This window comes from Leptodactylus fuscus, chromosome 9, assembly GCF_031893055.1.
Source record: "Leptodactylus fuscus isolate aLepFus1 chromosome 9, aLepFus1.hap2, whole genome shotgun sequence".
NCBI classification, from domain to species: Eukaryota; Metazoa; Chordata; class Amphibia; order Anura; family Leptodactylidae; genus Leptodactylus; species Leptodactylus fuscus.
In genome coordinates, this window is record NC_134273.1 from 45,587,918 (window position 1) to 45,611,086 (window position 23,169).

The 23,169-nt window shown below is 46.6% G+C and overlaps 1 protein-coding gene across 1 annotated transcript; it reads right to left on the reverse strand.

Annotated features, from left to right (window-relative positions):
• Positions 1-2,003: 2,003 nt before the first annotated feature.
• RBX1 (ring-box 1) lies at positions 2,004-6,818 on the reverse strand. The gene is made up of 5 exons (XM_075287632.1): positions 6,689-6,818; positions 5,068-5,146; positions 4,427-4,497; positions 3,289-3,374; positions 2,004-2,187 (listed from the first exon to the last, which is right to left on the reverse strand). The coding sequence occupies exons 1-5, from the start codon at positions 6,764-6,766 to the stop codon at positions 2,175-2,177; spliced, it is 327 nt and encodes a 108-aa protein (XP_075143733.1). The 5' UTR covers positions 6,767-6,818; the 3' UTR covers positions 2,004-2,174.
• Positions 6,819-23,169: the final 16,351 nt, after the last annotated feature.

The following is a 23,169-nucleotide window of genomic DNA, read 5'->3' on the forward strand; positions in this document are numbered from 1 at the left end:
GACGAATAGCCTTTCTAAGGGTTATTCCGATGTGTTAGCCACAGAAAAGTTTTTTTTAATGGTAGAATCCCTTTAAGGGTGGTGATAAGCTCCTCCTCCATGACAGGAGCATGTAAGTTAGCAATTGCTGAGGATGGGAGCTTAGGGAGGGGGCAAGCGTCCAGGTACAAGAATGGAGGGACGTTGTATAATTAGTCTTTAAATAGGAATCTCTATGTAATACTTGAATTGCATTTCTAGCTATGTGGCTGCATTTAATACATTATCTATTTTATTATGAGCTAACCGTAAACCCTCCTCAGCCAAGTTAGGGAACTTTCTCTTTCATGAAGCTATGCTTCCAGAGGGGTACATTTCCTCAATTTTTTCAAGGGAATAGATCACCTAATTGAATGACAGAGTTTCTTCTGTCCCCAAAAAGTTGTCTAGATCATGAGCTAAGGATTCATCTTCTAGTAGGCTTGTGACATGACCTACACCAGGGGTCTCAAACTCAACTCAGCATGTGGGCCGCAAAGCAAGATCCCAGCCAGTCGGCGGGCTGCACCGTGGCAAATTTAGCTCCACCCACTCAGGTTGACTCCGCCCATTCATTTTTCATGTGCCCCCACACTATATAATCCTCCTACAGTCACCTGTAAACTATATGCCCCCCTCCATCTTTCCCCCAGTTACATATACACCCTTCATCTGCCCCCAGATTCATGTCCCCCCCCCCCCCCATCTCTGCCCCCAGATTCATGTTCCATAGCGGCTAGTGGATATAATCATCTCGCAATGTATTCAATGCGGATCCGGCGTCCCTAGGCTTGTGCGGGCCGCACAAAATTGTTCGGGGGGCCCCACATGCGGCCCGCGAGTTTGAGACCCCTGACTTACACAATGTTGAGCTTGCATCACTCAGAACCCCCAAAATCTAGGAACATTTCATTCAAATCTGTGCAAAGTCTAATATAAAGAAAGTTATCCCTACAGTTGTCTCTCAAATTTCTAAGCCCCAATAATCGTAACATATTAAGACCTATATTATATATATTTTTTTTTTATGTGAACATTTCCAAGCTCTATAAGTATTGAGTAACAGTAGGTTAAGCTCACTTCCATCAGGTGTAGACACAATGGGGGAAAGTAAAAATAACCATATGGTATTGGGCCACCAGACCATAATATTCCAAACAAGGAAAATTCAGTCCAACCTTTTTTTCACACAGCGCTTTCAGTTTTCCTCCGCGCACTTTGTTACAATTATATCTATAGGAAAGCAGACGGTGTTTCCGTAGATATAATTGACATGCTGCGATTTTCAAAACCGCGTCTGTTTTGGAAATTTTTTCAGCAAGGGATTCACATGAATCCCATCCACTTTGCAAGTACTGTAAAAGGCTGCGATTTTTAACAAAAACGCCAAATTGCGGCAGGGCTGCATTGATTTCAATGGGTTCTGCTACCTATTTTTTCCCCCCCACTAGCAGAATTTTCCTCACCATTTTCCTCCATGTGAGTGGACCCCAAGGCCGGGGCCCCATTGGCCGGAAACGCCAAATTGCAGCGTTTCTGGCTAGTGGCGCCCCGGCCTTAGGGTCTATTCACACGGAGGAAAATTACGCTAGTCGAAGAAAAAAAAAAAGCTAGCAAAACCCATTGAAATCAATGGGAGGCTTCTTTTTTTTTTTTTCCTTAGTGTGGAAAATTCTTCACCATTTTCCTCCGTGTCAATGGACCCTAAGGCCGGGGACCCACGGGACATAAACGCCGCAATTTGTCCGCAGTGGAGATGCTGCGGAAAAAAAAAAAAAAAATCACAGCGCTTTACAATGCAAGCAAAGGGGATGGGATTCATGCTAATCCCATGCCCACTTTGCAGAAGAAATCGCAGCTCGGACAAGCTGCAATTTGCAAGGCCGTTGCGGCTTTGCCACATACCATTGTTAATTAAGGATTATATGTACAACACCCAGACCAAAAAAAAAAAAAAAAATTTAAAATATATACAGAGACAAAAATACAGTACTCCATGTTTATTTGGAATATATGGGAAGAGAAACTTGACATACTATAAAATAAAGTTGAAAGTATATGAATAAACCAGGTATATATTGTTTAACAAGTTCTTCTGGTCTTTCCAAAAAAATGGGTTGCAAACATAAATTAGTGCTCAAAAAGCCCAAGTCAGCTCAATGACCATACCTAAGGAAGGGGGAGAAGAGAAAAAAAAAAAAAAAAAAAGTTAGAAAAGTCACTTCCACAGCAAATAGGTTACAAGTATAAAAAATAAATAAATAAAATTATATATTATACACAATCAGTACAACCGTATCATATTGTGGAATGCTCAATTAATACTGAAAGTTATTAAAAGGAGTTATTCATGACCTTAAAGAGGACCTTTCACCATTTTGCCCACAGGCAGTTCTATATACTGCCGGAAAGCTGACAGTGCGCTAAGTTCAGCGCACTGTCGGCTTTCCCGATCTGGGCCGGGTGTGAAGAGCTCCCGGCTCTCACAGCACAGCACGATAGGCGCTGCTGTGAAGAAGGATGTCTCTGACTGAGTGTCAGAAACGCCCTTCTGACCATAGAAGAGCTACGGTACTGGACCGTAAGCTCTTCACACCGGGCCCACATCGGGAAAGCCGGCAGTGTGCTGAACTCAGCGCACTGTCAGCTTTCCGGCAGTATATAGAACTGCCTGTGGGCAAAATGGTGAAAGGTCCTCTTTAAGGCTGAGGCCCAATGTTGCAGAAACGCAGCTTCTATAATGCAGAGTTTGCTGCTTTTTTGAGCCAAAACCAAGAATGGCTACAGAAGAAGTGGGAAATATAGGAAGTTCTTATACTTCTACCTACTGCTCAATCCATTCCTGGCTTTGGCTCAAAAAAACTGCAACGAAAAAGCTGCATTTCCGCAACGTGAGGCCTCAGCTTTAAACTTTTCCAATGACCTATTACTGGTCAGATCAAGAACCAGTTATTCAATTTAGTAAAATGGACTTACGGTGGCCCATTTATCAATCAAAAGCCTGACACTAGAGCGCTTTATTTCTAGCCAACAAGAAAGTTGCAAAACACGCTAGTGACAGACCATAAAGTACAAGCTTGCTAGATACACAATGTGCACCAAAATTTGTAAAGTGGTATTACTTTAACGTGTAAACAGCAAAAATGACATGACAGATCAGAGATTACTCTCTGCATGATGAATGGCTTAAGAAGAAATCACTCAAGCACTAAAATAGCTAATGCACAAACTAGCAGATCATACCATATATATTTATTATATTATACATACTTTTGAAATTCCCATTCTCTGTTATCCAGTGGACAAACCTGCCGAGTCTTCAACCAGCGAGAGATACAATGGAAGTGGAATGCATGCTAGAATAGACAATATTTACATCAGTGTTCTGCCATAGAAACTCCTACAAAGATTATGTTACATTTAACAGGGCTTTGGAGTCAAAGTATGGTCAGTTTTAAGAAAGAAAAAAAAAAAAAAAAGTTAGACCCAGGTTTTAAAATAAATAATCTATCGTGTAACAAGCATATAATTATACAATCCCAATAATTGTATATTCACTCTCATAGGAATTCAATCACTAACTTTTTTTTGTGAATTAAAGAAACTCTGCTGCATCAGCCCTTTATGAAAGTTTGAGTTCGGCCCCTTGCAGAAGACCATGCTTTGGGTCAGTGTGATATCCATGTATTTCATAGAGCGCACACTGACCCATTCTTTTCTATGGGCCCATACACAACTGTGATTTTAACTGTCCTGTGTGCGGGCCGACAGTCCAGGCAGCATCAGACAGGACACGTCCTATTTTGCATCCGTGCTTCCTATTAATTTATTGAAAGGAGCCGCGGAAGCATGACCCGTGCATGAGCGCCGATCAGGGACATCTCCATGTGGCCGCTGCTTTTAATTCACAGTGGGCCGGTTGCAGCATGGTCGTCTTCAACCTTCCTCAGACTGTGGAAATAGAGATGTGCAGCCTGTAGCCCTAAATAGTTTTCAAAGAAACTGGGGCATGTGTACAAGAGTGGGAACTCAAGTCATGAGCTCTAACTCAGACAGCAAGGGTATATTCAGAGGTTTTGTTTTTTTTTGCAGGCAGATTTTGAAGCAGAATCTGCCTCACAAAAACACTTTAAGGGTGAATTCACACTGAGTAAACGCTAGCTTATTCTGAACGTAAAACACGTTCAGAATAAGCGGCGTCTAAAGCAGCTCCATTCATTTCTATGGGAGCGGGGATACGAGCGCTCCCCATAGAAATGAATGGGCTGCTTCTTTCACTCCGTGCAGTCCCATTGAAGTGAATGGGAAGTGCCGGCGTGTACGCTCCGGCATGAGCAGAGCTTGCCGTATACGCCGGCACTCCCCCGGTATTAAAAAAAAAAAAAAAAATATATGTTATGGCACTTACATTGCACACTCCCCAGGCGACAGTGCATTCTTCTGATGTGGCTGATGCTTGGTTAGCTTGACATTCTATACCTAAACAGAGATTTTACAATATTTATGAGTTAATTGTTAATGTGTACACCATTTCCTTAGTCTCATTTCCCCAAATGTCACAGCAGCCACCCCATTTAGATTATGCCTGCACAGCATTGCTTTCAATCTCAAGCTCCTTCCTGACACCACCCTCCTGATAGGCGCTGCTATTTTGTTTCTGTACTATTAACTTATGTAAAGCGCAGGACTCCATAATTTCAGGATGAAGCAATTCTCTCTACTAAAGACCTCCAATTCTATTTTGCAACAATGTGAAAATAAGAAGTCAATGTAAATTCAGACTAGTCACCTCCTGGACACGACTGACATCTCCCTCACAAGCCACATGGGTACAGAGACTAGACTGAACCGATTCACTGCAACTACTTCAGTTAGTTTGTACATGACCGTTTAAGCTTTCAAAAACTAAATTCTGCAACAGAAAGAAAGGCGCCAATGAAAAATAACCCACTCCATGCATGCTGGGAAACCAAGTGTCTCTTGGCATATAGGGACTTCACAATTAAAAAAAAAAAAAAATTTAGGCTGAAAGAACAAGCAGCAACTTACACAAGTCCATGATGTGGTTTCTGCAGATCGCACAATTGTCGACTACAATATCCCAGGCCCATAGAGCAACTGCATTCCACTGAACATGAAAGACACAAGTGACATTTTAATTTACCAAAATTTCTATTCATGTAATCAGCATGGTGATAAAGAGCAAGAAATTATATCGGCAAACATAAGTGACCTCCACAATGCTGAAAATAGCCACTGCTTGAAGGATTACTGTTGCACAGACAACCAAGTCTCACCCACTCCCATTTTTTGTTCTTGAGTGTTTAAAGGGATTCTACCATTAAAATCGAATTTCTCTTGCTGACACGCAAGAAAGGCTATTCTCCTACCTTTAGATGTCTTTTCCGTGCCGCCATTCTGTATAAATCCCAGTTTATCGGTATGCAAATAAGTTCTCTTGCAGCACTCGGGACAGGCCCCAGCGCTCAAACAGCAATGGGCCCGCCCCCAGTGCTGCAAGAGACCTCATTTGCATACCGACAAAAACCGGGATTTATACCGAACAGCTGCACGAAGAAGACATCTAAAAGGTAGGAGAAAAATAGCCTATGTGTCAACAAGAAAACAAAAATAATTCAATTTTAATGGTAGAATCCCTTTAAAACAGAAGCTAAAAAAAAAAAAAAACCCACACATTTACAAAATTATATATATATTATAGCCTATGTACTGCACGGTGTATGCTTTGATCTTATTACAGTATATAAGCAGCATTATAATAACACATTGGTTTTAAAGTGGCCAATCCTTTTAAGCCTAAAGTGGACATCCACAACATTTTGGTCACTGGTCGTGGCCGACTTCACCGTTCTCTTATATAAATGCTCTTGGCACATGCTAGTTAAACACCTATAGTAGTAAAGTTGGTCTTCATATAAAACTAGACACACATCACAGTGATAACTTTCCTGAAGACACAGATGACAGCAGTAACTGATTTGGATTTGTGACAAGTGGACAAGTTATCAGGAAGTAGGAGGGATCAGCGAGGCCCAATCACACCCCCCAAATGGGAACTCAAACACAGATGTGAAGCAGAAGTCATCTAGACATGCTGCCCTGCACAGGGAGTGACTAAGCACTAGTACTATAGAGATGACGGGAGCAGAAGCCCCCTATTGTGGGGATGGGTCAGCCCCCACAGCTCAGACACCTCCCAATCTGCCATTAAGTGACAAGTTGTCAGCTGGGCGCGACCCAAACTACAACCTCCCTATCACCGACTACACGAGGTTAACAAGCTGTCTGCAATCTCTGCAGTGTGGCCATCTTTAGGGATCACTCAGGCCCGCCCATTCTACCACTGAGACATGCATTGCTGAGGAGCTTTACAGCGCCACCAAGTGTCGGGCAAGGAAACAGAGCAGAGATCTCGCGCTAAGCTGTAGCGCCTTCACAAGCCTCAAAGCCTTATCCGAACATGGAGCCGTCACAACCAAGCTATGGGGCCGTCAGCCAGCACACACCAATACCGCAGCTCCATAGGCACTGTCCTGACCCGCCAGGGGGTAGAGCGTGCGTTATCGCAGCGGCAAACTACACCATGGGGAGAATAAAAACCGCCGGTCCAGTTCCCAGCAGAGGCCGCGTCCTAGTGATCGCCACTCACCTTCTTCACCTCAAACCGCTTCTTTCCAGCGCTGTTGTTGGCCCCGCTCGGAGTATCCACATCCATTGCGGCAGCCATTTTGAACGCTAAATTCCGGGGTTTAAATGAGCATGCGCAGTCAAAAGCCGCACTTTCGTCATTTCCATGTGACTATTTCTTAAAGGCGCAGGCTGGAGGCCGTCCTGTGTGTGAGAGTCAGTGGGTGGGGTCTGCCGACAAGGAAGGGAAGCAATAGTCCGTGTAGTTCAGGAGTGTCATATTATATCATGGTTATGTGAGAGAGCAGAGATATAACATGTCTACAGTAATAGGTCACAGCAATGTGATTGTGCTATAAGAGGTTAAGGGAATGTCCAGTGAAAGCAACTCCACGACCCCACAGTCACACCCCATGTGGTGGGAGAAGTACCCTGACCAGTATAGGTAGCTCTGCTGCTAGGGGCCTCCCAGCTGTATACTGTCCCATACAGAATAGAGAACGACAATGGCTCAAAACCTTCATTCATTTCAGTGGGATACAGAGGGATACATGGACATGGGCGAAATCTGGCTAAATGTTGCCTAAATATCACTCGCGTGAATAGTCCCTATTACCATACATGAAAATTAATGCAATCATGTCACAGCCGTAAAAAAGAACGCCATCACCTGGCCCATTTGAGTAAACATATGCTAAGGGTATGTTCACACAGGATGCTGCCTTGTATCCGTCTCCCATAAGCAGTGCCCATGTTAGCGCCACCCATTCATGAAACAATCAGGGTACCAAGTTTATTCACATGTAAAAATAAATGAGAGGTGGATTTCACGTCGTCTTCCAGGAGATTTTGATGCAGAATATGTCAAAATGCAAGTTAAAAAACCATGTGAGGTGGATTCTGGGCAGAATCTCTCTCTATTTACTGATGATCGCTCTATACTGAATAAGAGTATAGTAAGGATAATGTCAGCACTTTGGGAGGTCTCTCAATAACTAAAGACCACCAGTTTGGAGCTGCTGAGAACCGGATGTATAATCCTGCCAGAGAGACAACATAAGATGTTGGCAGTGGCGTAACTACAGAGGCAGCAACCGGCTGGATGCTGTGATCTGTGCTCTGTGCTCCGTGTGCACTGGAAAGCCGGCTGCTGCCTCTGCCTCTGCCTCTTGGATGAGCTGGGAGAGTGAACTCCCCGCAGTATATGCACAGCGGGCATCTCCCAGCTCATCCTACAGCAGCAGGGACAGTGGATACAACAGCAGAGGCAGCAATGATTTTTGGGAACGCCTTATTTTCGGCGGGTGCCTTATATAAGGCAAGTCAACAAAAAAAAACAAAAAACATGCCTTACTTTCGGGGGTGACCTACTTTCAGGGAAACACGGTAATAGTGTTTGTGAGCTTACTTACCGATCCCTCTGCTCCTTCTCACAGCGGCCTCTGCAGAAGAAGGGCCACAGGAGGCCGTGGGCAGGAACCAGGATTGGTATGTAACGGGCCCGTTACTGGCTGTATTTACTCCAGCCAGTAACGGCCTATTTAAAAAGTGGTATTGGCTGCCGCCGGGCACCCTAGTGTACCACCTCTGGTAGTTACGCCCCTGGAGGAGGGGGAAGTAGTAGTGACATTCCGGAAATTGGGAAAAATATCGTCAGCGGATGACCAGAAAATGTCCCTAGGGTGGTCACATAACGGCCCCAGGGATATGGGTAAATATGCATTTTTGATAAATTATGTAATTTAGAAAGGGTGTTTAGATTAGTATAGGAATTATCTTTTATCCAACAACCCCCAAAGCCAAGAATGGCTACAAGAGGAATGGGAGATATACATAAAGTACTTATACTTCTACCTTCTGCTCAACCCACTCCTGGTTTTGGCTCAAAAAAAACACAACAAAATCTGCAACAAAAAAAAAGCTGCGTTTCCACAACGTGGGGCCTTAGCTTTAAAATCTAATAATGTTCATCACCATTGTTGATAATGCTCACCTGAACATTCAGAAAAGGATTTTCCTTTGTAGGCTGATGGCATACATTTCATAATCCAAATGTATAAATATCAGTTGTTCAGCCAACCAAGTTTCATGAACCAGTGGTCTCTGTTTACTTTTTCTTTTAACGAAAAGGTCCTACAAATTTTGGTGCTCTCTTTTACACTAGTAAATTCCACCACTATTTTTGTGTTTCATTACAAAGAGTGAGATGACACAATTTCTTTTTATAAAATGACATCCATATATACCATGTACTGTATCTTTATTCTTACAAAAATGAGCTGGTTTAAAGACCTATTTTTACCATGCTATTACTATATCCACATTGTTTAAAACGCATCCCTCATAGATTGTAAGACCTCGCGGGCAGGGCCCTCTACCCCACTGTGCCAGTCGGTCATTGTTAGTATTATATCTACCTGTATATTTTGTGTATTGTATGTAACCCCCAAATGTAAAGCACCATGGAATTAATGGTGCTATATAAATAATAATAATAATAATAGCTCACGCCAGCTGTAGATTATTGAATGTGCTAGGCCCGGTTCACATCTGCGTTCAGTATTCCATTTGGGCAGTCCACTTGGGAACCCCCCGAACGGAAATCTATACACATTTAAAAGCGGTTAGCTAAGAAACCGCACGGACCCCATAAACTATAATGGGGTCCGTGTGGTTTCTGCACGAAACATGCGGAGAGAAAAGTTCTGCTTAAACGCACTGGGCTCTTTTTGCTTCCTACTGGTCATGGGAGGTGTTATTCATGATTTTTATTTTTCCAAGATGTTATTACAATAAAAGCTAAGTTTTATTTAAAACTCCTGAGTAACAGGATTGGTGGATTTTATATTTTGGAATTAACTGGTTGTCTATACCTCAAGCCAAGTGATTTTGTTCCGTGCATCTACAGCCTTAGGATGATGGTGTAAAACTAAATGTCCCGGATATTGTGAGTGGGCTGTGTGTTTTTTTTCTTCTATACAAGATGAGATATGGTTGGGCTTGGAAGGAGACACATTCTGTATGTTATCCTGCAGAACATTTGTCCACAGATGTCGCAACTGGACTTGGGCCTACATCCTGCGCACTCATAATTTGCCAAAGGTGATGCTTCAGCTGGTCTCATAAATGCATGAGTGTTGATAAATATGGCAACTGTGCAGGCCAAGGAAGTGTTGCAATCTGGTGCTATATTTGGTGGAGAGAATGATAGGAATCTGGCCAAAGTCAGGTGAATAGATGTTGACAATAGTGTAGGTACCCCCTTAAATCTCTCACACTATGAAAAGGTATTGTGCCTCAGGATCGGAGAGGGAATCAACTATTTTGAGAGGAGATATTTGTCGGAGAAGATGGCTACCCCTTTACTTTTCTTCTGGATACTGCTACTATGGGACCATACTTGATAGTAGCGATTTTTAATTGCTAGCATGTGAGAGGCAAGGAAGTGGGCTTCCAGTAAGGCAGGATAGCTGCTCAAAAAGGGGGCTACAGTTGGTGAGCAAGAATGGAGGTAGGCCTTAGGTATTGGCCACCAAGCTATATGGGGTTACAGTTGGCACAGAAGAGATCTCAGTTGTGTGAGAGAAATACAAGAAATAGTGTATACCAGCATCTGTCTTAGCCCATAAATGGAAAACAGTGAGACACAGAATGAGTGGGAGAATATGAGAGAGGCAAATGAGTAATCAAGGGCAATACAATATCAAACTAGCAAAACAGTAGAACCGAGGCCAGTGTCAGCATGGTAGAGGCCATACATCCATCTTCTCTGTGCTTATTATGAGTGTATACCATTTTTGTTAACTCCAGGTGTATCAGCTCCATGTTTGGGCGCATGTAATTGTTTACTAACATATTGAACATATACTATTTGACAATATATGTCTTTCCTATATGGAGATCTATATTGTATTACTATTGGATTATCCTAATTCTTTGTTGGATTATTGCTTAACATATCCCTCTGTGTAACTCTATCCTTTGAATTGGTCTACTTTAGTACAGTTTTGTATTCTATTCTGCAATACCCTTATATGTATGGCCCCTACCTCCTGTCTTTGTACTTTTAACTTGATCTCAAAAATTTTGATATATTTTTTTAATACTGTTTGCGCATGTACTGTGTGCACCTTTCTCCAATTTTCTTTTTGCTTTCTTGCATTGGTGTCCTTGGTACGTTTTCCTATCAGACTAAGCTATTTTAATTTAAAATGGGTAAAGTGAGATGAATACATAATTATTTATACACCCATTATTGGTCATACCATGTATTTGTTTCTATTGTTCCAAGAAAAAATATAGTCCGTAATATGGAGGTCACTTAACAGGAGACATCTCAGGTATTCTGTCTTTTAGTCGTCCTATAGAGTGAATCGGAAGTGATACGGGATTCTATGTTCTTGGAGGATGTTCAGCAGCAGCTTCCGCACGGTTCTTTGGCACAGAGTATGGCGGGACAGATCCGAAAATAGAGAGAGATATGCCCTGTAGAAGTCAATGAACTTTTGCTGCCCGGCTTTCCGCATTATTTCCTCCTTAAGGGCATTGTAGTGTACCCTACAGATAACATCATGAGGCTTCATTGGGTCTGAATTTCGAGGTCTAAGGGTGAATTCACACTGAGTAAACGCTAGCTTATTCTGAACGTAAAACACGTTCAGAATAAGCGGCGTCTAAAGCAGCTCCATTCATTTCTATGGGAGCGGGGATACGAGCGCTCCCCATAGAAATGAATGGGCTGCTTCTTTCACTCCGTGCAGTCCCATTGAAGTGAATGGGGAGTGCCGGCGTATACGGCAAGCTCTGCTCATGCCGGAGCGTACACGCCGGCACTCCCCATTCACTTCAATGGGACTGCACGGAGTGAAAGAAGCAGCCCATTCATTTCTATGGGGAGCGCTCGTATCCCCGCTCCCATAGAAATGAATGGAGCTGCTTTAGACGCCGCTTATTCTGAACGTGTTTTACGTTCAGAATAAGCTAGCGTTTACTCAGTGTGAATTCACCCTAAGAGCACAGAACATGAGCAATCTATTTCAGAGGAGGAAGACTTTTGTAGATATTGTATCAAGGTTGACACTAAGGTCTGGAACAGACCTCCAGGTAGTCTACCCATTGTTGAGGTTAACTATATCCATTTTGACCACCTTAAGATCTTGTTGCCAGGCCTTTTTACTGGAAAGGAGGGCAAGGACAGCTTGTAATTCAGGGTGGCCCTGGAGGGTTTTTGGGTGGCCTCGCTTGGTGATGATAGACATGAAGCGTAGGAAGAGTCCACAGTTAGGCAGGGGGCACTGGTTGGTACTCCCTGTCTACACCTGCGGTGGTGAGGGGGGGGGGGGTGACGTCCTTTTCAAAGGATAGGTCTGTATCTGGAGAACGCAACAGGTGTCTTGCAGAGTATCCCTTGGCTGCTGGGATTTTTTGGTAGGAGGGCTTATGCCCCATTCAGAATCTACTGTGTGGCCAGGCCTGGAGATCCCTGAGAGCTTGGATTGCGATGGGGTGACCAGTGTAGTAGGGATCTGGCAAGAAACAGCGCTGGAGAAAGGTCCCATTGTTGGGATAGCAGGTATCTCAGCACCATGGATTAGTCAAAGATTGACAAGGGACCCCCAAAGCAGGCTTGCTTGGGGGACACATGGCGACATGGCACCTCAAAATGTTGAGGCAAATTAATGAAATATACTTTTCTCTCCTCAGGTTCATTCATTCAAGTAATGTTAGTGACGCTGGGTTCACACCTGCGTTCATGTGTCCGTACTATGGTTTCCGTCTTCTGCATGGCAGAAGACGGAAACCATAGACCGGGTCCGGCCGTGCGCGGCGGTGAGCATTTTAGGCTCTCCGCCGCGAAACCGGATTTTTTATCCGGACACAGAGTAGTGCATGTCCGACTCTGTGTCCGGATTATAAAACCCGGTTTCGCGGCGGAGAGCGCAAAACGCTCACTGCCGCGCACGGCCGGACAGCTTTCTCACCCATTCAAATGAATGGGTGAGAAAGTCTCCTGCAGGCTTCCGTCTCCTGCATCTGTTTTATGCAGGAAACGGAAACCTGCAATAAGGACCCATGAACGCAGATGTGAACGAGCCCTTACAGCTGTAAACAGTAATTCAAATTTCCCGCCCTTTTTTCACTTACCTCAGCCGAAGTTTAGGTCAGGTTTAAAGGTCATCACTAGGCAGAATTCACTGGATCTTCTGGAAGCTTCTAAAAGGGTGTTTCCAATCATCCGCTGATAGTTAGTACTAAAGTCATTTTCTTGGTGGGAATTTTGAATATAAATAATGGCCACATCAGCTGTTCCTGGCCAGTCTATGAAGAGACCTTCAAGCAAGACCCCCCCGCCTTCAACTATTTATTGATATATATTTTACTTTAACCTTAATAAACACCGTGGCCTATATATTTCCACATAAGAATCTTGTGTCGTGTCTTTTATTTTTAGTGTTAAGTTTTAGTATAATGTTTTAAGAATTGGTGGCTATGGTGCCATGCCACCGGTTTCCTGCCAGCGACAGCGAAGGAGGAGAAGGCTGTACGATTGAGGAAGGAGGACTCACTGGGAAATCTGCATTGGTGCTGAGGTCCTTGGACACTGCAGGAGACTTGGACACTGAAGTTGCCGGTGCCTGAAGTGCATGGCTGCTATGAAGAGGCGGTGAGGCAAGTACCTAAGAACTGGCATCGCTCTCAGCAGACTGCTGGAGTTCCAAAGGGACAAAGAAGTTTGAGATGGGTGCCCGGGAGGAGGAGGGACCTCCTGGGGTCATTTTAGTGTGGGTCTGGCCCATACTGACAGTAGTAAAGCTTAGGATGGAACAAGGTTTATGTGTGTCTGAGCTCCAGCCTGCCAGGACATACCCCCTCATATTTGTCCTCTTTTTGTCAGCCTTGGCCATTTTCAGTTGTTGTCAATGTCTTATGAACAGATGCAGTCACAGGCTACAGAATTAGGAGCTTTTATACAATTATACAGTTCACTATCTATCCATTTTCATTAACAAAGCTCAAAAGTACTATGTGCTTGCTCTTGTTTAAATAATTGTTTGTAGTGACATCTAATGGCTAATATGGAAACTACAAAACTTTTAGGGTACTATTACCCATGTGGTGGTTGAAATATTGCATGTGGGTTGACACTATTACCTGTGTGGGGGAGACTATTACCTGTGGGGGGTGGGGTCACAACATTCCCTAAGGTTCCAATGCATCTCCATTCACTTACAATAGTGATGGAGACGCAAGGCAACACAGCAATCTTTCACCATGATTTACACCACTTAGAATTGGTCACTTATGTATCTTGGCCACAGAACTACCTTATCCAGCAAGTATTTGCTGTTCTGTTAAGCTTTCGTGTGCTTTATATGCACATTCCCAATACATTTCCGGTCTTTGCTGACCTGCCTCCTGTTTAAGATGGTGATCTCTTAGCGATGACATATATGACCTTCTCATGGGGGTGTGGGGGTGCCATTTTTGGTCATGATCAGAAGTCGGTTGCATCTTAACACTTCAATGGCCAAAGATGCAGGCAGCTGGAGATGACTGGGGGCCCACAGCATCATGACAGCGGTCAGAGCAAGACTGATAACCTGACTGCTGTCTCCCTGGCACTCAAATGACAATCTCTGCTACCGTTCATGTATTGTCATTGCAAGGTGGACAGCATTTGGGTTATCAGTCATTCCATGAATACTATTAGATTATACGGAGGACCCCTTGGTGGATAACACCTTTAAAGCAGTATTCCAGTTACTTGCTATTGATACCTGTCTTCAGTATAATCAATAAGAGATTAGTGAAGGTCCCCAGCAGGGAACCCCTGCTGATCAGCTGTGTCAAGGGACCAAGGGGTGTTTGTGGGAGCTCTGTGACCACTTCACTAGTTATATTACAAGGCATCAGTTCTATTGCAGCCATGTCAGAAAGATTATGAATGATAATCTGTTTTCCCTTAGCCCAAACAGCAGCACAACTGGGGTATTCCTGCCCCTATGAGCTGTTAGGACAGGTGGAATTTTTAATTACCTAACAGCTTTTGACCTCTATAAGAGGCCGGAAGACCTGCTCCTCCCTTGTGTTAGTAACAAGTATGATATACAGAGCAATCTATGCCAAGAGCTACACACACATACACAAAATCTGTACAATAGCACCTCTTAGGGAGGGAACCTTGTGCTGCTGTTTGGGCTAAGGGAAAACAGATTATCATTCATAATCTTTCTTTCCCCCTACGCCCAACAGCAGCACAACTGGGGATTTAGCAAGTATTATCTCCCCTAGGGCGGGACCTCCTGGCAGGCTGATGCCAAGACGGAGTGCCCAAATGCTGTAGCATCGGCCGTACGCCAGTCCAATCTGTAGTGTTTGGCAAAAGTCAGCTGTGAGCTCCAAGAGGCTGCAGCACATATCTGCTCTAGAGAGAGGAACCGTGTCTCTGCCCATGATGTCGCCACTGATCGGGTGGCATGGGCTCGTAGGAAATCTGGAACAGGAAGATTCTGAGCCCGTAGGGAACAGCTGATAGCTTCTCTGATCCATCTAGACAGGGTTACCTTTGATGCTTTAGCGCCTCTATTGTGGCCAAACACATTAACCAGAAGATTCTCTGATCTTCGGAACGGTGCTGTACGGTCCAGGTAGATACGTAGTGCTCTTACCAGATCCAGTGTGTGTAGCTTCTCCTCCTGCTCAGTGGCAGGGGAGGGAAAGAACCACGGTAAGGTGATCACTTGATTGGTGTTCTGAAGTGTGGGTACCTTCGGCAAGAATCCTGTGACGAACCTTAGCTGTACTCTGTCAGGAAAGAAAGTTATGAAAGGTTCGGAGGCTGCTAGAGCCTGCAATTCGCCAACCCTCTTGGCGGAGGTTATTGCCAACAGAAAGATCACTTTAAATGACAGGTACTTCCAGTCCACTTCAGATAATGGTTCGAAGGGGGGCGCACATAGCCCTTGTAGAACCGCGGCCAGGTCCCACCTGGGGACAGGGGGCCGTACCTGGGGGCGGAGCCTGGCAGCCCCCCTAAGGAACTGTTTGACAAGAGGATCTTGTGATAACCGTGTCTCCAGGAGAGCAGATAGAGCTGACACTTGGACTTTGAGGGTGGCAGGTGCTAGTCCTCTCTCCAAGCCGTTCTGTAAGAACTCTAGGACTGCATCTCTGTCTGGATCGCGGTGGCTGCCTGTACACCAATCTCGGAATATCCGGGCGATCCTTTGGTAGCTCTGATTGGTTGCCTCTGCTCTTGAATGGGCTAAGGTACTTAGCACTCCCTGGGACAATCCTCTGTCTGCGCGTATGGCGCGGTTAGCCTCCAGGCAGTGAGGTTGAATTTGTCTAGGCCCAGGCACGGCCGACTGTTCAGTGACACCAGGTTCCTGACTGGTGGAAGCCTCCAGTAGTTCCCCCGACTCATAAGGATAAGGTCGGTGAACCATGCCCTTTTTGGCCAGAACGGCATGATCACTATTGCCGAAGTCTGGTCCTGCCTGAGTTTCGCCAATACCTTCGGTATCATCGGGATGGGAGGGAACACGTATGCCAGTTCGAACCTCCATGGTATTGACAGGGCATCCACAGCCAAAGGGTTGTCTTCCCGGTACAGGGAGCAAAACCTTTCTACTTTGGCATTGTGTTGGGTGGCCATCGGATCCACCTCGGGGAGACCCCACCTCCTGGTCAGGTAGTGGAAGATGTCCTGGTTCAGGGACCATTCGCCTGCGGTCGTCCGGCCTCTGCTGAGTTGATCCGCTAGGATGTTCAGGCGGCCCTGGATATGTACCGCGGCCAGCTGGGAGAGGTTTCGTTCTGCCCAGGAGAAGATCAGGTTGGTGACTTGCATGAGCGAGGGGGACCTGGTTCCTCCCTGCTTGTTGATATAGTGGACTGTCGTCAGATTGTCTGATCTTACTTTGACCGCTTTCCCTCGTAGAAGTGGTGCAAATGACAGAAGGGCTCGATGAACTGCGGTAAGCTCGCGCCAGTTGGATGAGTGCGTCCTCTCCCACTGATTCCATGTACCTTGAACCGGGGTCTCCCCCAGATGAGCTCCCCAGCCTGTGAGGGAGGCATCTGTAGTCAACAGGGTCCAGGCGGGCTGGACCGAGGACTTCCCATCTCGCAGATGGGTCCACCAGGGCAAGGTTTGCCGGGTGCTTATGGTTAACTGGATTGGCTTCTGTAAACCTGAAGGACTGTGATTCCAGACTCTCAAGATCTCGTTCTGTAGAGGGCGCATATGCCATAGGGCCCAAGGAACTGCATCTAGGGCAGCGGACATCAATCCGAGGACCTTCATCGCCGTCCTGATGGTGACCTTCCGTGTGGAAGACAAATGATGTGCCGCCCGAGCAATTTTCCTTTTGCGAGGAGAGGGTAGAGAGACCGTCATGTTGAGAGAGTCTAGAATAAGTCCCAGGAACTGAACTCGTGTTGATGGCACCATCACTGACTTCTGCCAGTTTACCAGCCACCCCAGCTTGTCTAGTAGAGCTACGACGGTCTGCACCTGCGTGGTAAGAACCTCCTTTGAATGAGCCTTCAGAAGCCAGTCGTCCAGGTACGGGACTATGAATATGCCTTGAAGGCGCAGGGCGGCAGCGACCGGAGCTATGACCTTTGTGAAGGTGTGGGGGGCGGAGGATATGCCGAACGGGAGGGCTGCGAACTGGAAGTGCGCCTCTTTCCCCTGTATGTCTACGGCAATCCTTAGGAACTTTCGGTGTGCCAGAAAGATGGGTACGTGGAGGTAGGCGTCCTTCAGGTCCAGAGTGATGAAGTGATCTCCAGGGTGCATGAAAGGTAGTACTGACCTTATGGTTTCCATGCGAAACCGCAGCCTGCGGATGAAGTGATTCAGATACCTGAGATCGATGATCATACGCCACTCGCCTGATGGCTTGGGGACCAAGAAGACTGGAGAGTAGACGCCTGTGCCTTGTTCTGCGCGAGGAACCATCTCTAGCGCGGCCTTGTCCACGTACTCCTGAATCAATCTCTCCAGATGAAGTTGTTTGGGGCCCTGAAGAGGGCGGGTTCTTACCATCTTCTCTGGCGGCTGGGAAACAAAATTAATTTTATAACCTTCCTGGATCATCTGGATGACCCAGGGGTCCCGAATATTCTGCCGCCAGGCCTCCACATAGTGGGAAAGCCGACCGCCCACCCCAGGGGAGGGGGGGGGGAGTAGGAAGGGGGGGGGTGTACTGAGAGGGAATTAGAAGGGGGCATTCTTACGGCCACGAGATGAGCCCCGACCTCTTCCTTTCCCGGATCGCCGCTGGCCTCTGGTGCCTCTTCGAGTGCCTCTTCCTCGAAAGGAGGTACTCCGACCTTCAAGGGGCTGTGGCAGGTTCTTGCTCTTAGAGTCGGCCCAGCCTTCCATGATGTGGTCGAGCTCCCTTCCGAACAGCCGTCCGGGCTCAAAGGGGAGACCACAGAGGCTATTTTTGGAAGTAAGGTCAGCCTTCCAGGGCTTCAGCCATAGGGGTCGGCGAGCCACAGTAGCCAGTGCCATGGATCTAGCCGCCAGACGGGTCTGAAAATGGGTAGCTTCTGTCAGGTGATCCACCAACAGCGTGATGTCGGACACTGCCGCGAGGAGATCATCACGATCCACGCCGGAATCGATGTCCTTGGCCAGGGATGACAGTTCTGCGCGTAAGCCAGTTGCTACCTCATTCGCGACCATGCCCAAAGAGGCCTGGGCAGAGGCGGACGAATATACACGCCTCAAAGATCCTTCGACTCGGCGATCCATGGGGTCCCTGAGGCCCGAGCCGTCCTCTGATGGAAGGATGGAGGCCTTGATAACTTGGCCACGGCGACGTCCACCTTTGGCGGGGGACCCCACGCCTTTAGTTGACTCTCAGAGACGGGAAAAAGTGCCTTGAAGCGTGTGGATGGCGCAAAGGATCTCTCTGGGCGCCTCCATTCGCCCTCCATCAGGCGGAGCATCTCCGAAGAGGGCCTGAAGGTACGAGACCTACGGCTAGAGCCTTCCCCGCCTTCCCGGTCTCTGATTCTTAGGGTCTTGAATACTCTGGACATTTTGTCCAGGGGAAAAATCTCCTTCTCCTCCTCCGTACTAGAAGACGACTCCACATCCCTGAGGCGCAGCTTTTCCAGAGGCGGCAGGGACAATTTGCAATCCAGCCGTGGCCTCTTGGCCAGGGAGACGGCTTCCATTCTTTTCATGGAGTCCTGGACGTACCCCTTCACCCAGGACACCATCTCTCGCATGGGATTTGTTTCAACCGAGGGGGCCCTTCACCCCTGACAGAAGCGATATTGGGAGTCATCAGGCAGCGGCACTCTACAAGAAGCGCACGCCAGATGCTTCCTTTTGGAAGTAGCCTTCCTTCTAGGCGGAACAGTGGAGGAAGAAGAAGACATTCTGAGGAGGAAGAAAAAGGATACACTAACTACTTACTGCACTCAGAGATGCAACTCTCCAACCTCCCTCCTCCCCCCCCCGGCCATGTCCACCAAACCTTAGTCAATGAAGACAGTTCTCCAGCACAGAAATTGACCAGGGAGCTTCACCAACTGATGTGCTTGCAACCGGAGCGACAAGCACTAACTGAAGCTCTAAGGGGACTTAAATAGGCCAGGGGGCGGGGTTTTGCCCGGAGCCCCGCCCAAGGGGTAGGGGCTACAACGGAGCCAGAATCTCCTGAAAAAAAAGGGGAGGGGAGAAGACAGGGGGAGGGGGATCTGACCCAGGTATGGACCCCAGGACCGGGGGACCCCCCTCCCGAACTACCGTGCAATGCTCGTGTCTAGGGGTTGTTCTCTTCCCGTCCGCCGCAAGACCCGCGCACTGCACATGTGCGGCGGACCCTGTTAGACGGCGGACCGGAGGAACCTGAGAAAGGTTCCTAGGTCTAGCGTTCCTAGGGGAAAGCCCCGACCCGGCGCGCCAGCCGGACAGGAGCGTGCACGAGCCGGCAGGGTCCCCGCCGGGAGAAGGGGACCTCTGCTGAAAAAAGAGGATGTCCAGAAAAAGATCAGGTACCGGTGGGGGAGAGTAGTGGACCCCTATAGGAGGTCAGAACATCTGCTCCCCCCCTGACCACCTGTCCTGTCCCACAGGACAGAAAAAAACACAAAGGAGGAGCAGGTCTTCCGGCCTCTTATAGAGGTCAAAAGCTGTTAGGTAATTAAAAATTCCACCTGTCCTAACAGCTCATAGGGGCAGGAATACCCCAGTTGTGCTGCTGTTGGGCGTAGGGGGAAATGTAGTTATAGCCTCGTCCTAGAAGTGAACAGAATATAATTACATTGTATAGTTGCTATTATACAGACGTGTGCAATGTAAACAGTGAAGGGGTCACTCACGATGCTTGTAGATGAACTACTGCCCCTTCAAACAGCTGATCAGCTGGGGTCTTGGTTGTTGACCATATGGAGCTCTAATTGGTCACATATTCTGAGGAACTGGAATATCCCTTTAAAGGGTTTGTCCCATCTCAAGGATCCTATCTATACTGCTAGCTTATGTGGATTTTCCTAAATACATTGTCTAAGCAAAACTGCTTTATTTGGCCGCTATCTTCACTTCATTGTTTACACTGTGTTTCCATAACCATGGACCTGGGGATGGTCTTATCTCTCCACTCAGGACAAGTGATGTAGCTCCCTGCTCTCAGGGAGGGGAGGGGGAGCTGACTGCTCAGTGCTTGTATTTCTGAGCAGCTTATCTCTCCGCCCAGGACAATTGACGTAGATCCCTGCTCTCAGGGAAGGGGAGGGGGAGCTGAGTGCTCGGAGCTTGTATTTCTGAGCTGTTTATCTCCGGCTCTTCCAGTTATCAGTCGGCTAATTGAATTTTGCTGATAAGGGCTGAGACAGGGAGTCCATTAAATACAGACCTAAAAGTGAGTATATTGCAAGCTGACTAGTGGTCCTGTAGCATGTAAGTTTGGGATTCTCATCACCTAACAAATCCAGCTCTTCTACATCAGCTTCATATTGTGCATCTTCCAGTGATACTGTGCTAATTTATTTACAACCGTCCCTCATTACTGACTGTAGGTGGGCGGGAAGGACATTATTACTTGTCTGTGGGGACATTATCACTTGTCTAATGGCCACTAGTTGACAGGGGGGCCATGGGAGGTGGCATTATTACTTGTCTGGAGGTCACTAAAGAATATTACTACTAACCTGGGGGCAACGTGGGAGCATTATTAGGTGTCTGTAGGACACTGGGAAGCATTATTAGTTGTCTGGCGGCCAGTGGAGAGCATTATCAGGTCCTAGGGGCCACTGGAGAATATTATGTATGAGGGTAACGAGGTATTACTACTTGCCTTGGGCTACTGGAGAACGTTACTACTTGCCTGTCGGCCACTGGGAAACATTATTACTAGAGATAAGCGAATACCGTTCAATCGAGTAGGTATTCGATCGAGTATCAGGCTATTCGACATATTTGATTTCGAATGAATACCACGCAGTAAACACAGTAAAAATTTGTATCCCCTCCCACCTTCCCTGGCGCTTTTTTTGCACCAATAACTGCAGGGAAGGTGGGACAGGAAGCAGGAAAATGTAGGCATTGGAAAAAATAGGAAAAAGTAATTGGCTGGCGAAATCAGGTGACCTCGGATTTATAAGAATAGTGGCAGCTATATTCGTGTCAGATGCGGTTTGGTGAGACAGGGAGAGACATCTTAGTTAGGGTCAGATAGCGATTAGCTATTGCTAGGCAGGAAAGCTGAAAACAAAAAGCTCTTTTCAGAGCTACACTGCTGAAACAATGTATATACACTCAACCTGCCAAAGCTTCACAAAAGCCCTTTTTAGGGCTCAAATTCATTACAAGTGTCTCATAGGGGTGAGAATAAAGCTTTGTACTGTCACCTGTACACATCTGACAATGCGTCAGGGTAGTATAAAGGGATGGGAACGAGGACAGGGACGTGGAAATCTGGCTGGGGATCCAGGCCACAGTCGAGCTACTGTGGATCCAATGGCTACTGGAGAGGGGCAGCCAGCAGTGCCCCTCGTCATTAGCACAAAGGGACGGGGATGTGGAAATCCAGCTTGGGAGCCAGGCCACAGTAGCTCGACTGCGGATCTAATTACCTACTGGAGAGGGTCAGCCAGCAGTGCCGCAACGTCAAGCAGGGTGCAGGGTACCCCACTGACAAGGCCCGAGCACCAGGAACTGATGTTACAGTGGATAGAAGATATTGTGAACCCGCAACCAGCATGTCCTGTCAACAGTACTGACGAGACACAGTTCCATGTGTCTGTGCCAGCTCACAAGTTCCTTGTCCTCCTCCTCCAACACCACCACCATCACCGTTAAAAAATAATTAAAAAAAAAAAACATTAATGTTTAAAGGCAAATAATATTTTTAGGGCTCACCCCAAGGGCCTGAAAATTAACGTTTTAGGCATATACATCGAAGTACCATTAAGGACAGGGGAAGTGTGGGTTTTACCGCATTCATTTATCGGCATTTGCTTTCCTCCCTTAAAAACCCCTCCTGATGGTAAAACTCCCCCCTCCCGCTCCTGATAATACTCGTCTATGGACGAGCTGTGTGAGCAGAGGGAGGGGGCGTTCCTCCCCGCTCCACAGCACAGCGCGATTGGCGCCGCGAGGCAGAAGGACGTCTCTGGCTAATGGTCGGAAACGCCCTTCTGACCATAGAGCACTACGGTACCGGCACCGTAAGCTCTTTACACCGGGCACAGATCGGGAAAGTCGACAGTGCGCTGAATTCAGCGCACTGTCAGCTTTCCAGCAGTATATAACACTGCATGTGCCCAAAAGTGGTGAAAGGTCCTCTTTAAATCTGGTGTTGGAAGGGAAAGTGGTTTCTGATCTACATCTAAAGTACTGGAGCATGTTGTTTGGACTATTAACACCTGATCAGAACCCTGTAGAGGTAATGTAGAGTCGGATATTAGAGGACCATTACCGGTAGTAGTGGTTACAGCCAATTCTCCACCTTTGCGGTCCTCTAAATAAAAGTTACCCCCAGGACTTAATGCCAAAATGTTATCAATTTCACAATCCAAATCAAGGTCAATGTCTAGGTCCTCACTCCAATCCACTGCATCACCATTTTAGGGGCTAACAATTTTAAAGGGGCTAACATTCTGCTGGTGCAAGGCTCAACTCACTTAATGGGCCTAACACTCCGCTGGTGCAAGGCTGAACTAACTTAAAGGGTCTAAAACTCTGCTGGTAAAAGGCTCAAGTCACTTCAAGGGCCTCAATCTCTGCTGGTAGCTCAGAATAAGGAACTCTTAACTTAATTTGGAAGGGCTCACGTTAAGGGCCAGAAAAGTGAATCTTTGAAGGTCTTACCACATCACACACACACATCCACAATGACAGTTAAGGGTGGGGGCTGTTGGATTTCCCATTACCTATGCCATCTATGGTTGTCATGGGCAATGTGATTTAAAGGAGTGCATGCTAATGTTTCTTTAGCTTTAAATTTGTGTTTCTGTCCATACTATTGTGGAGGA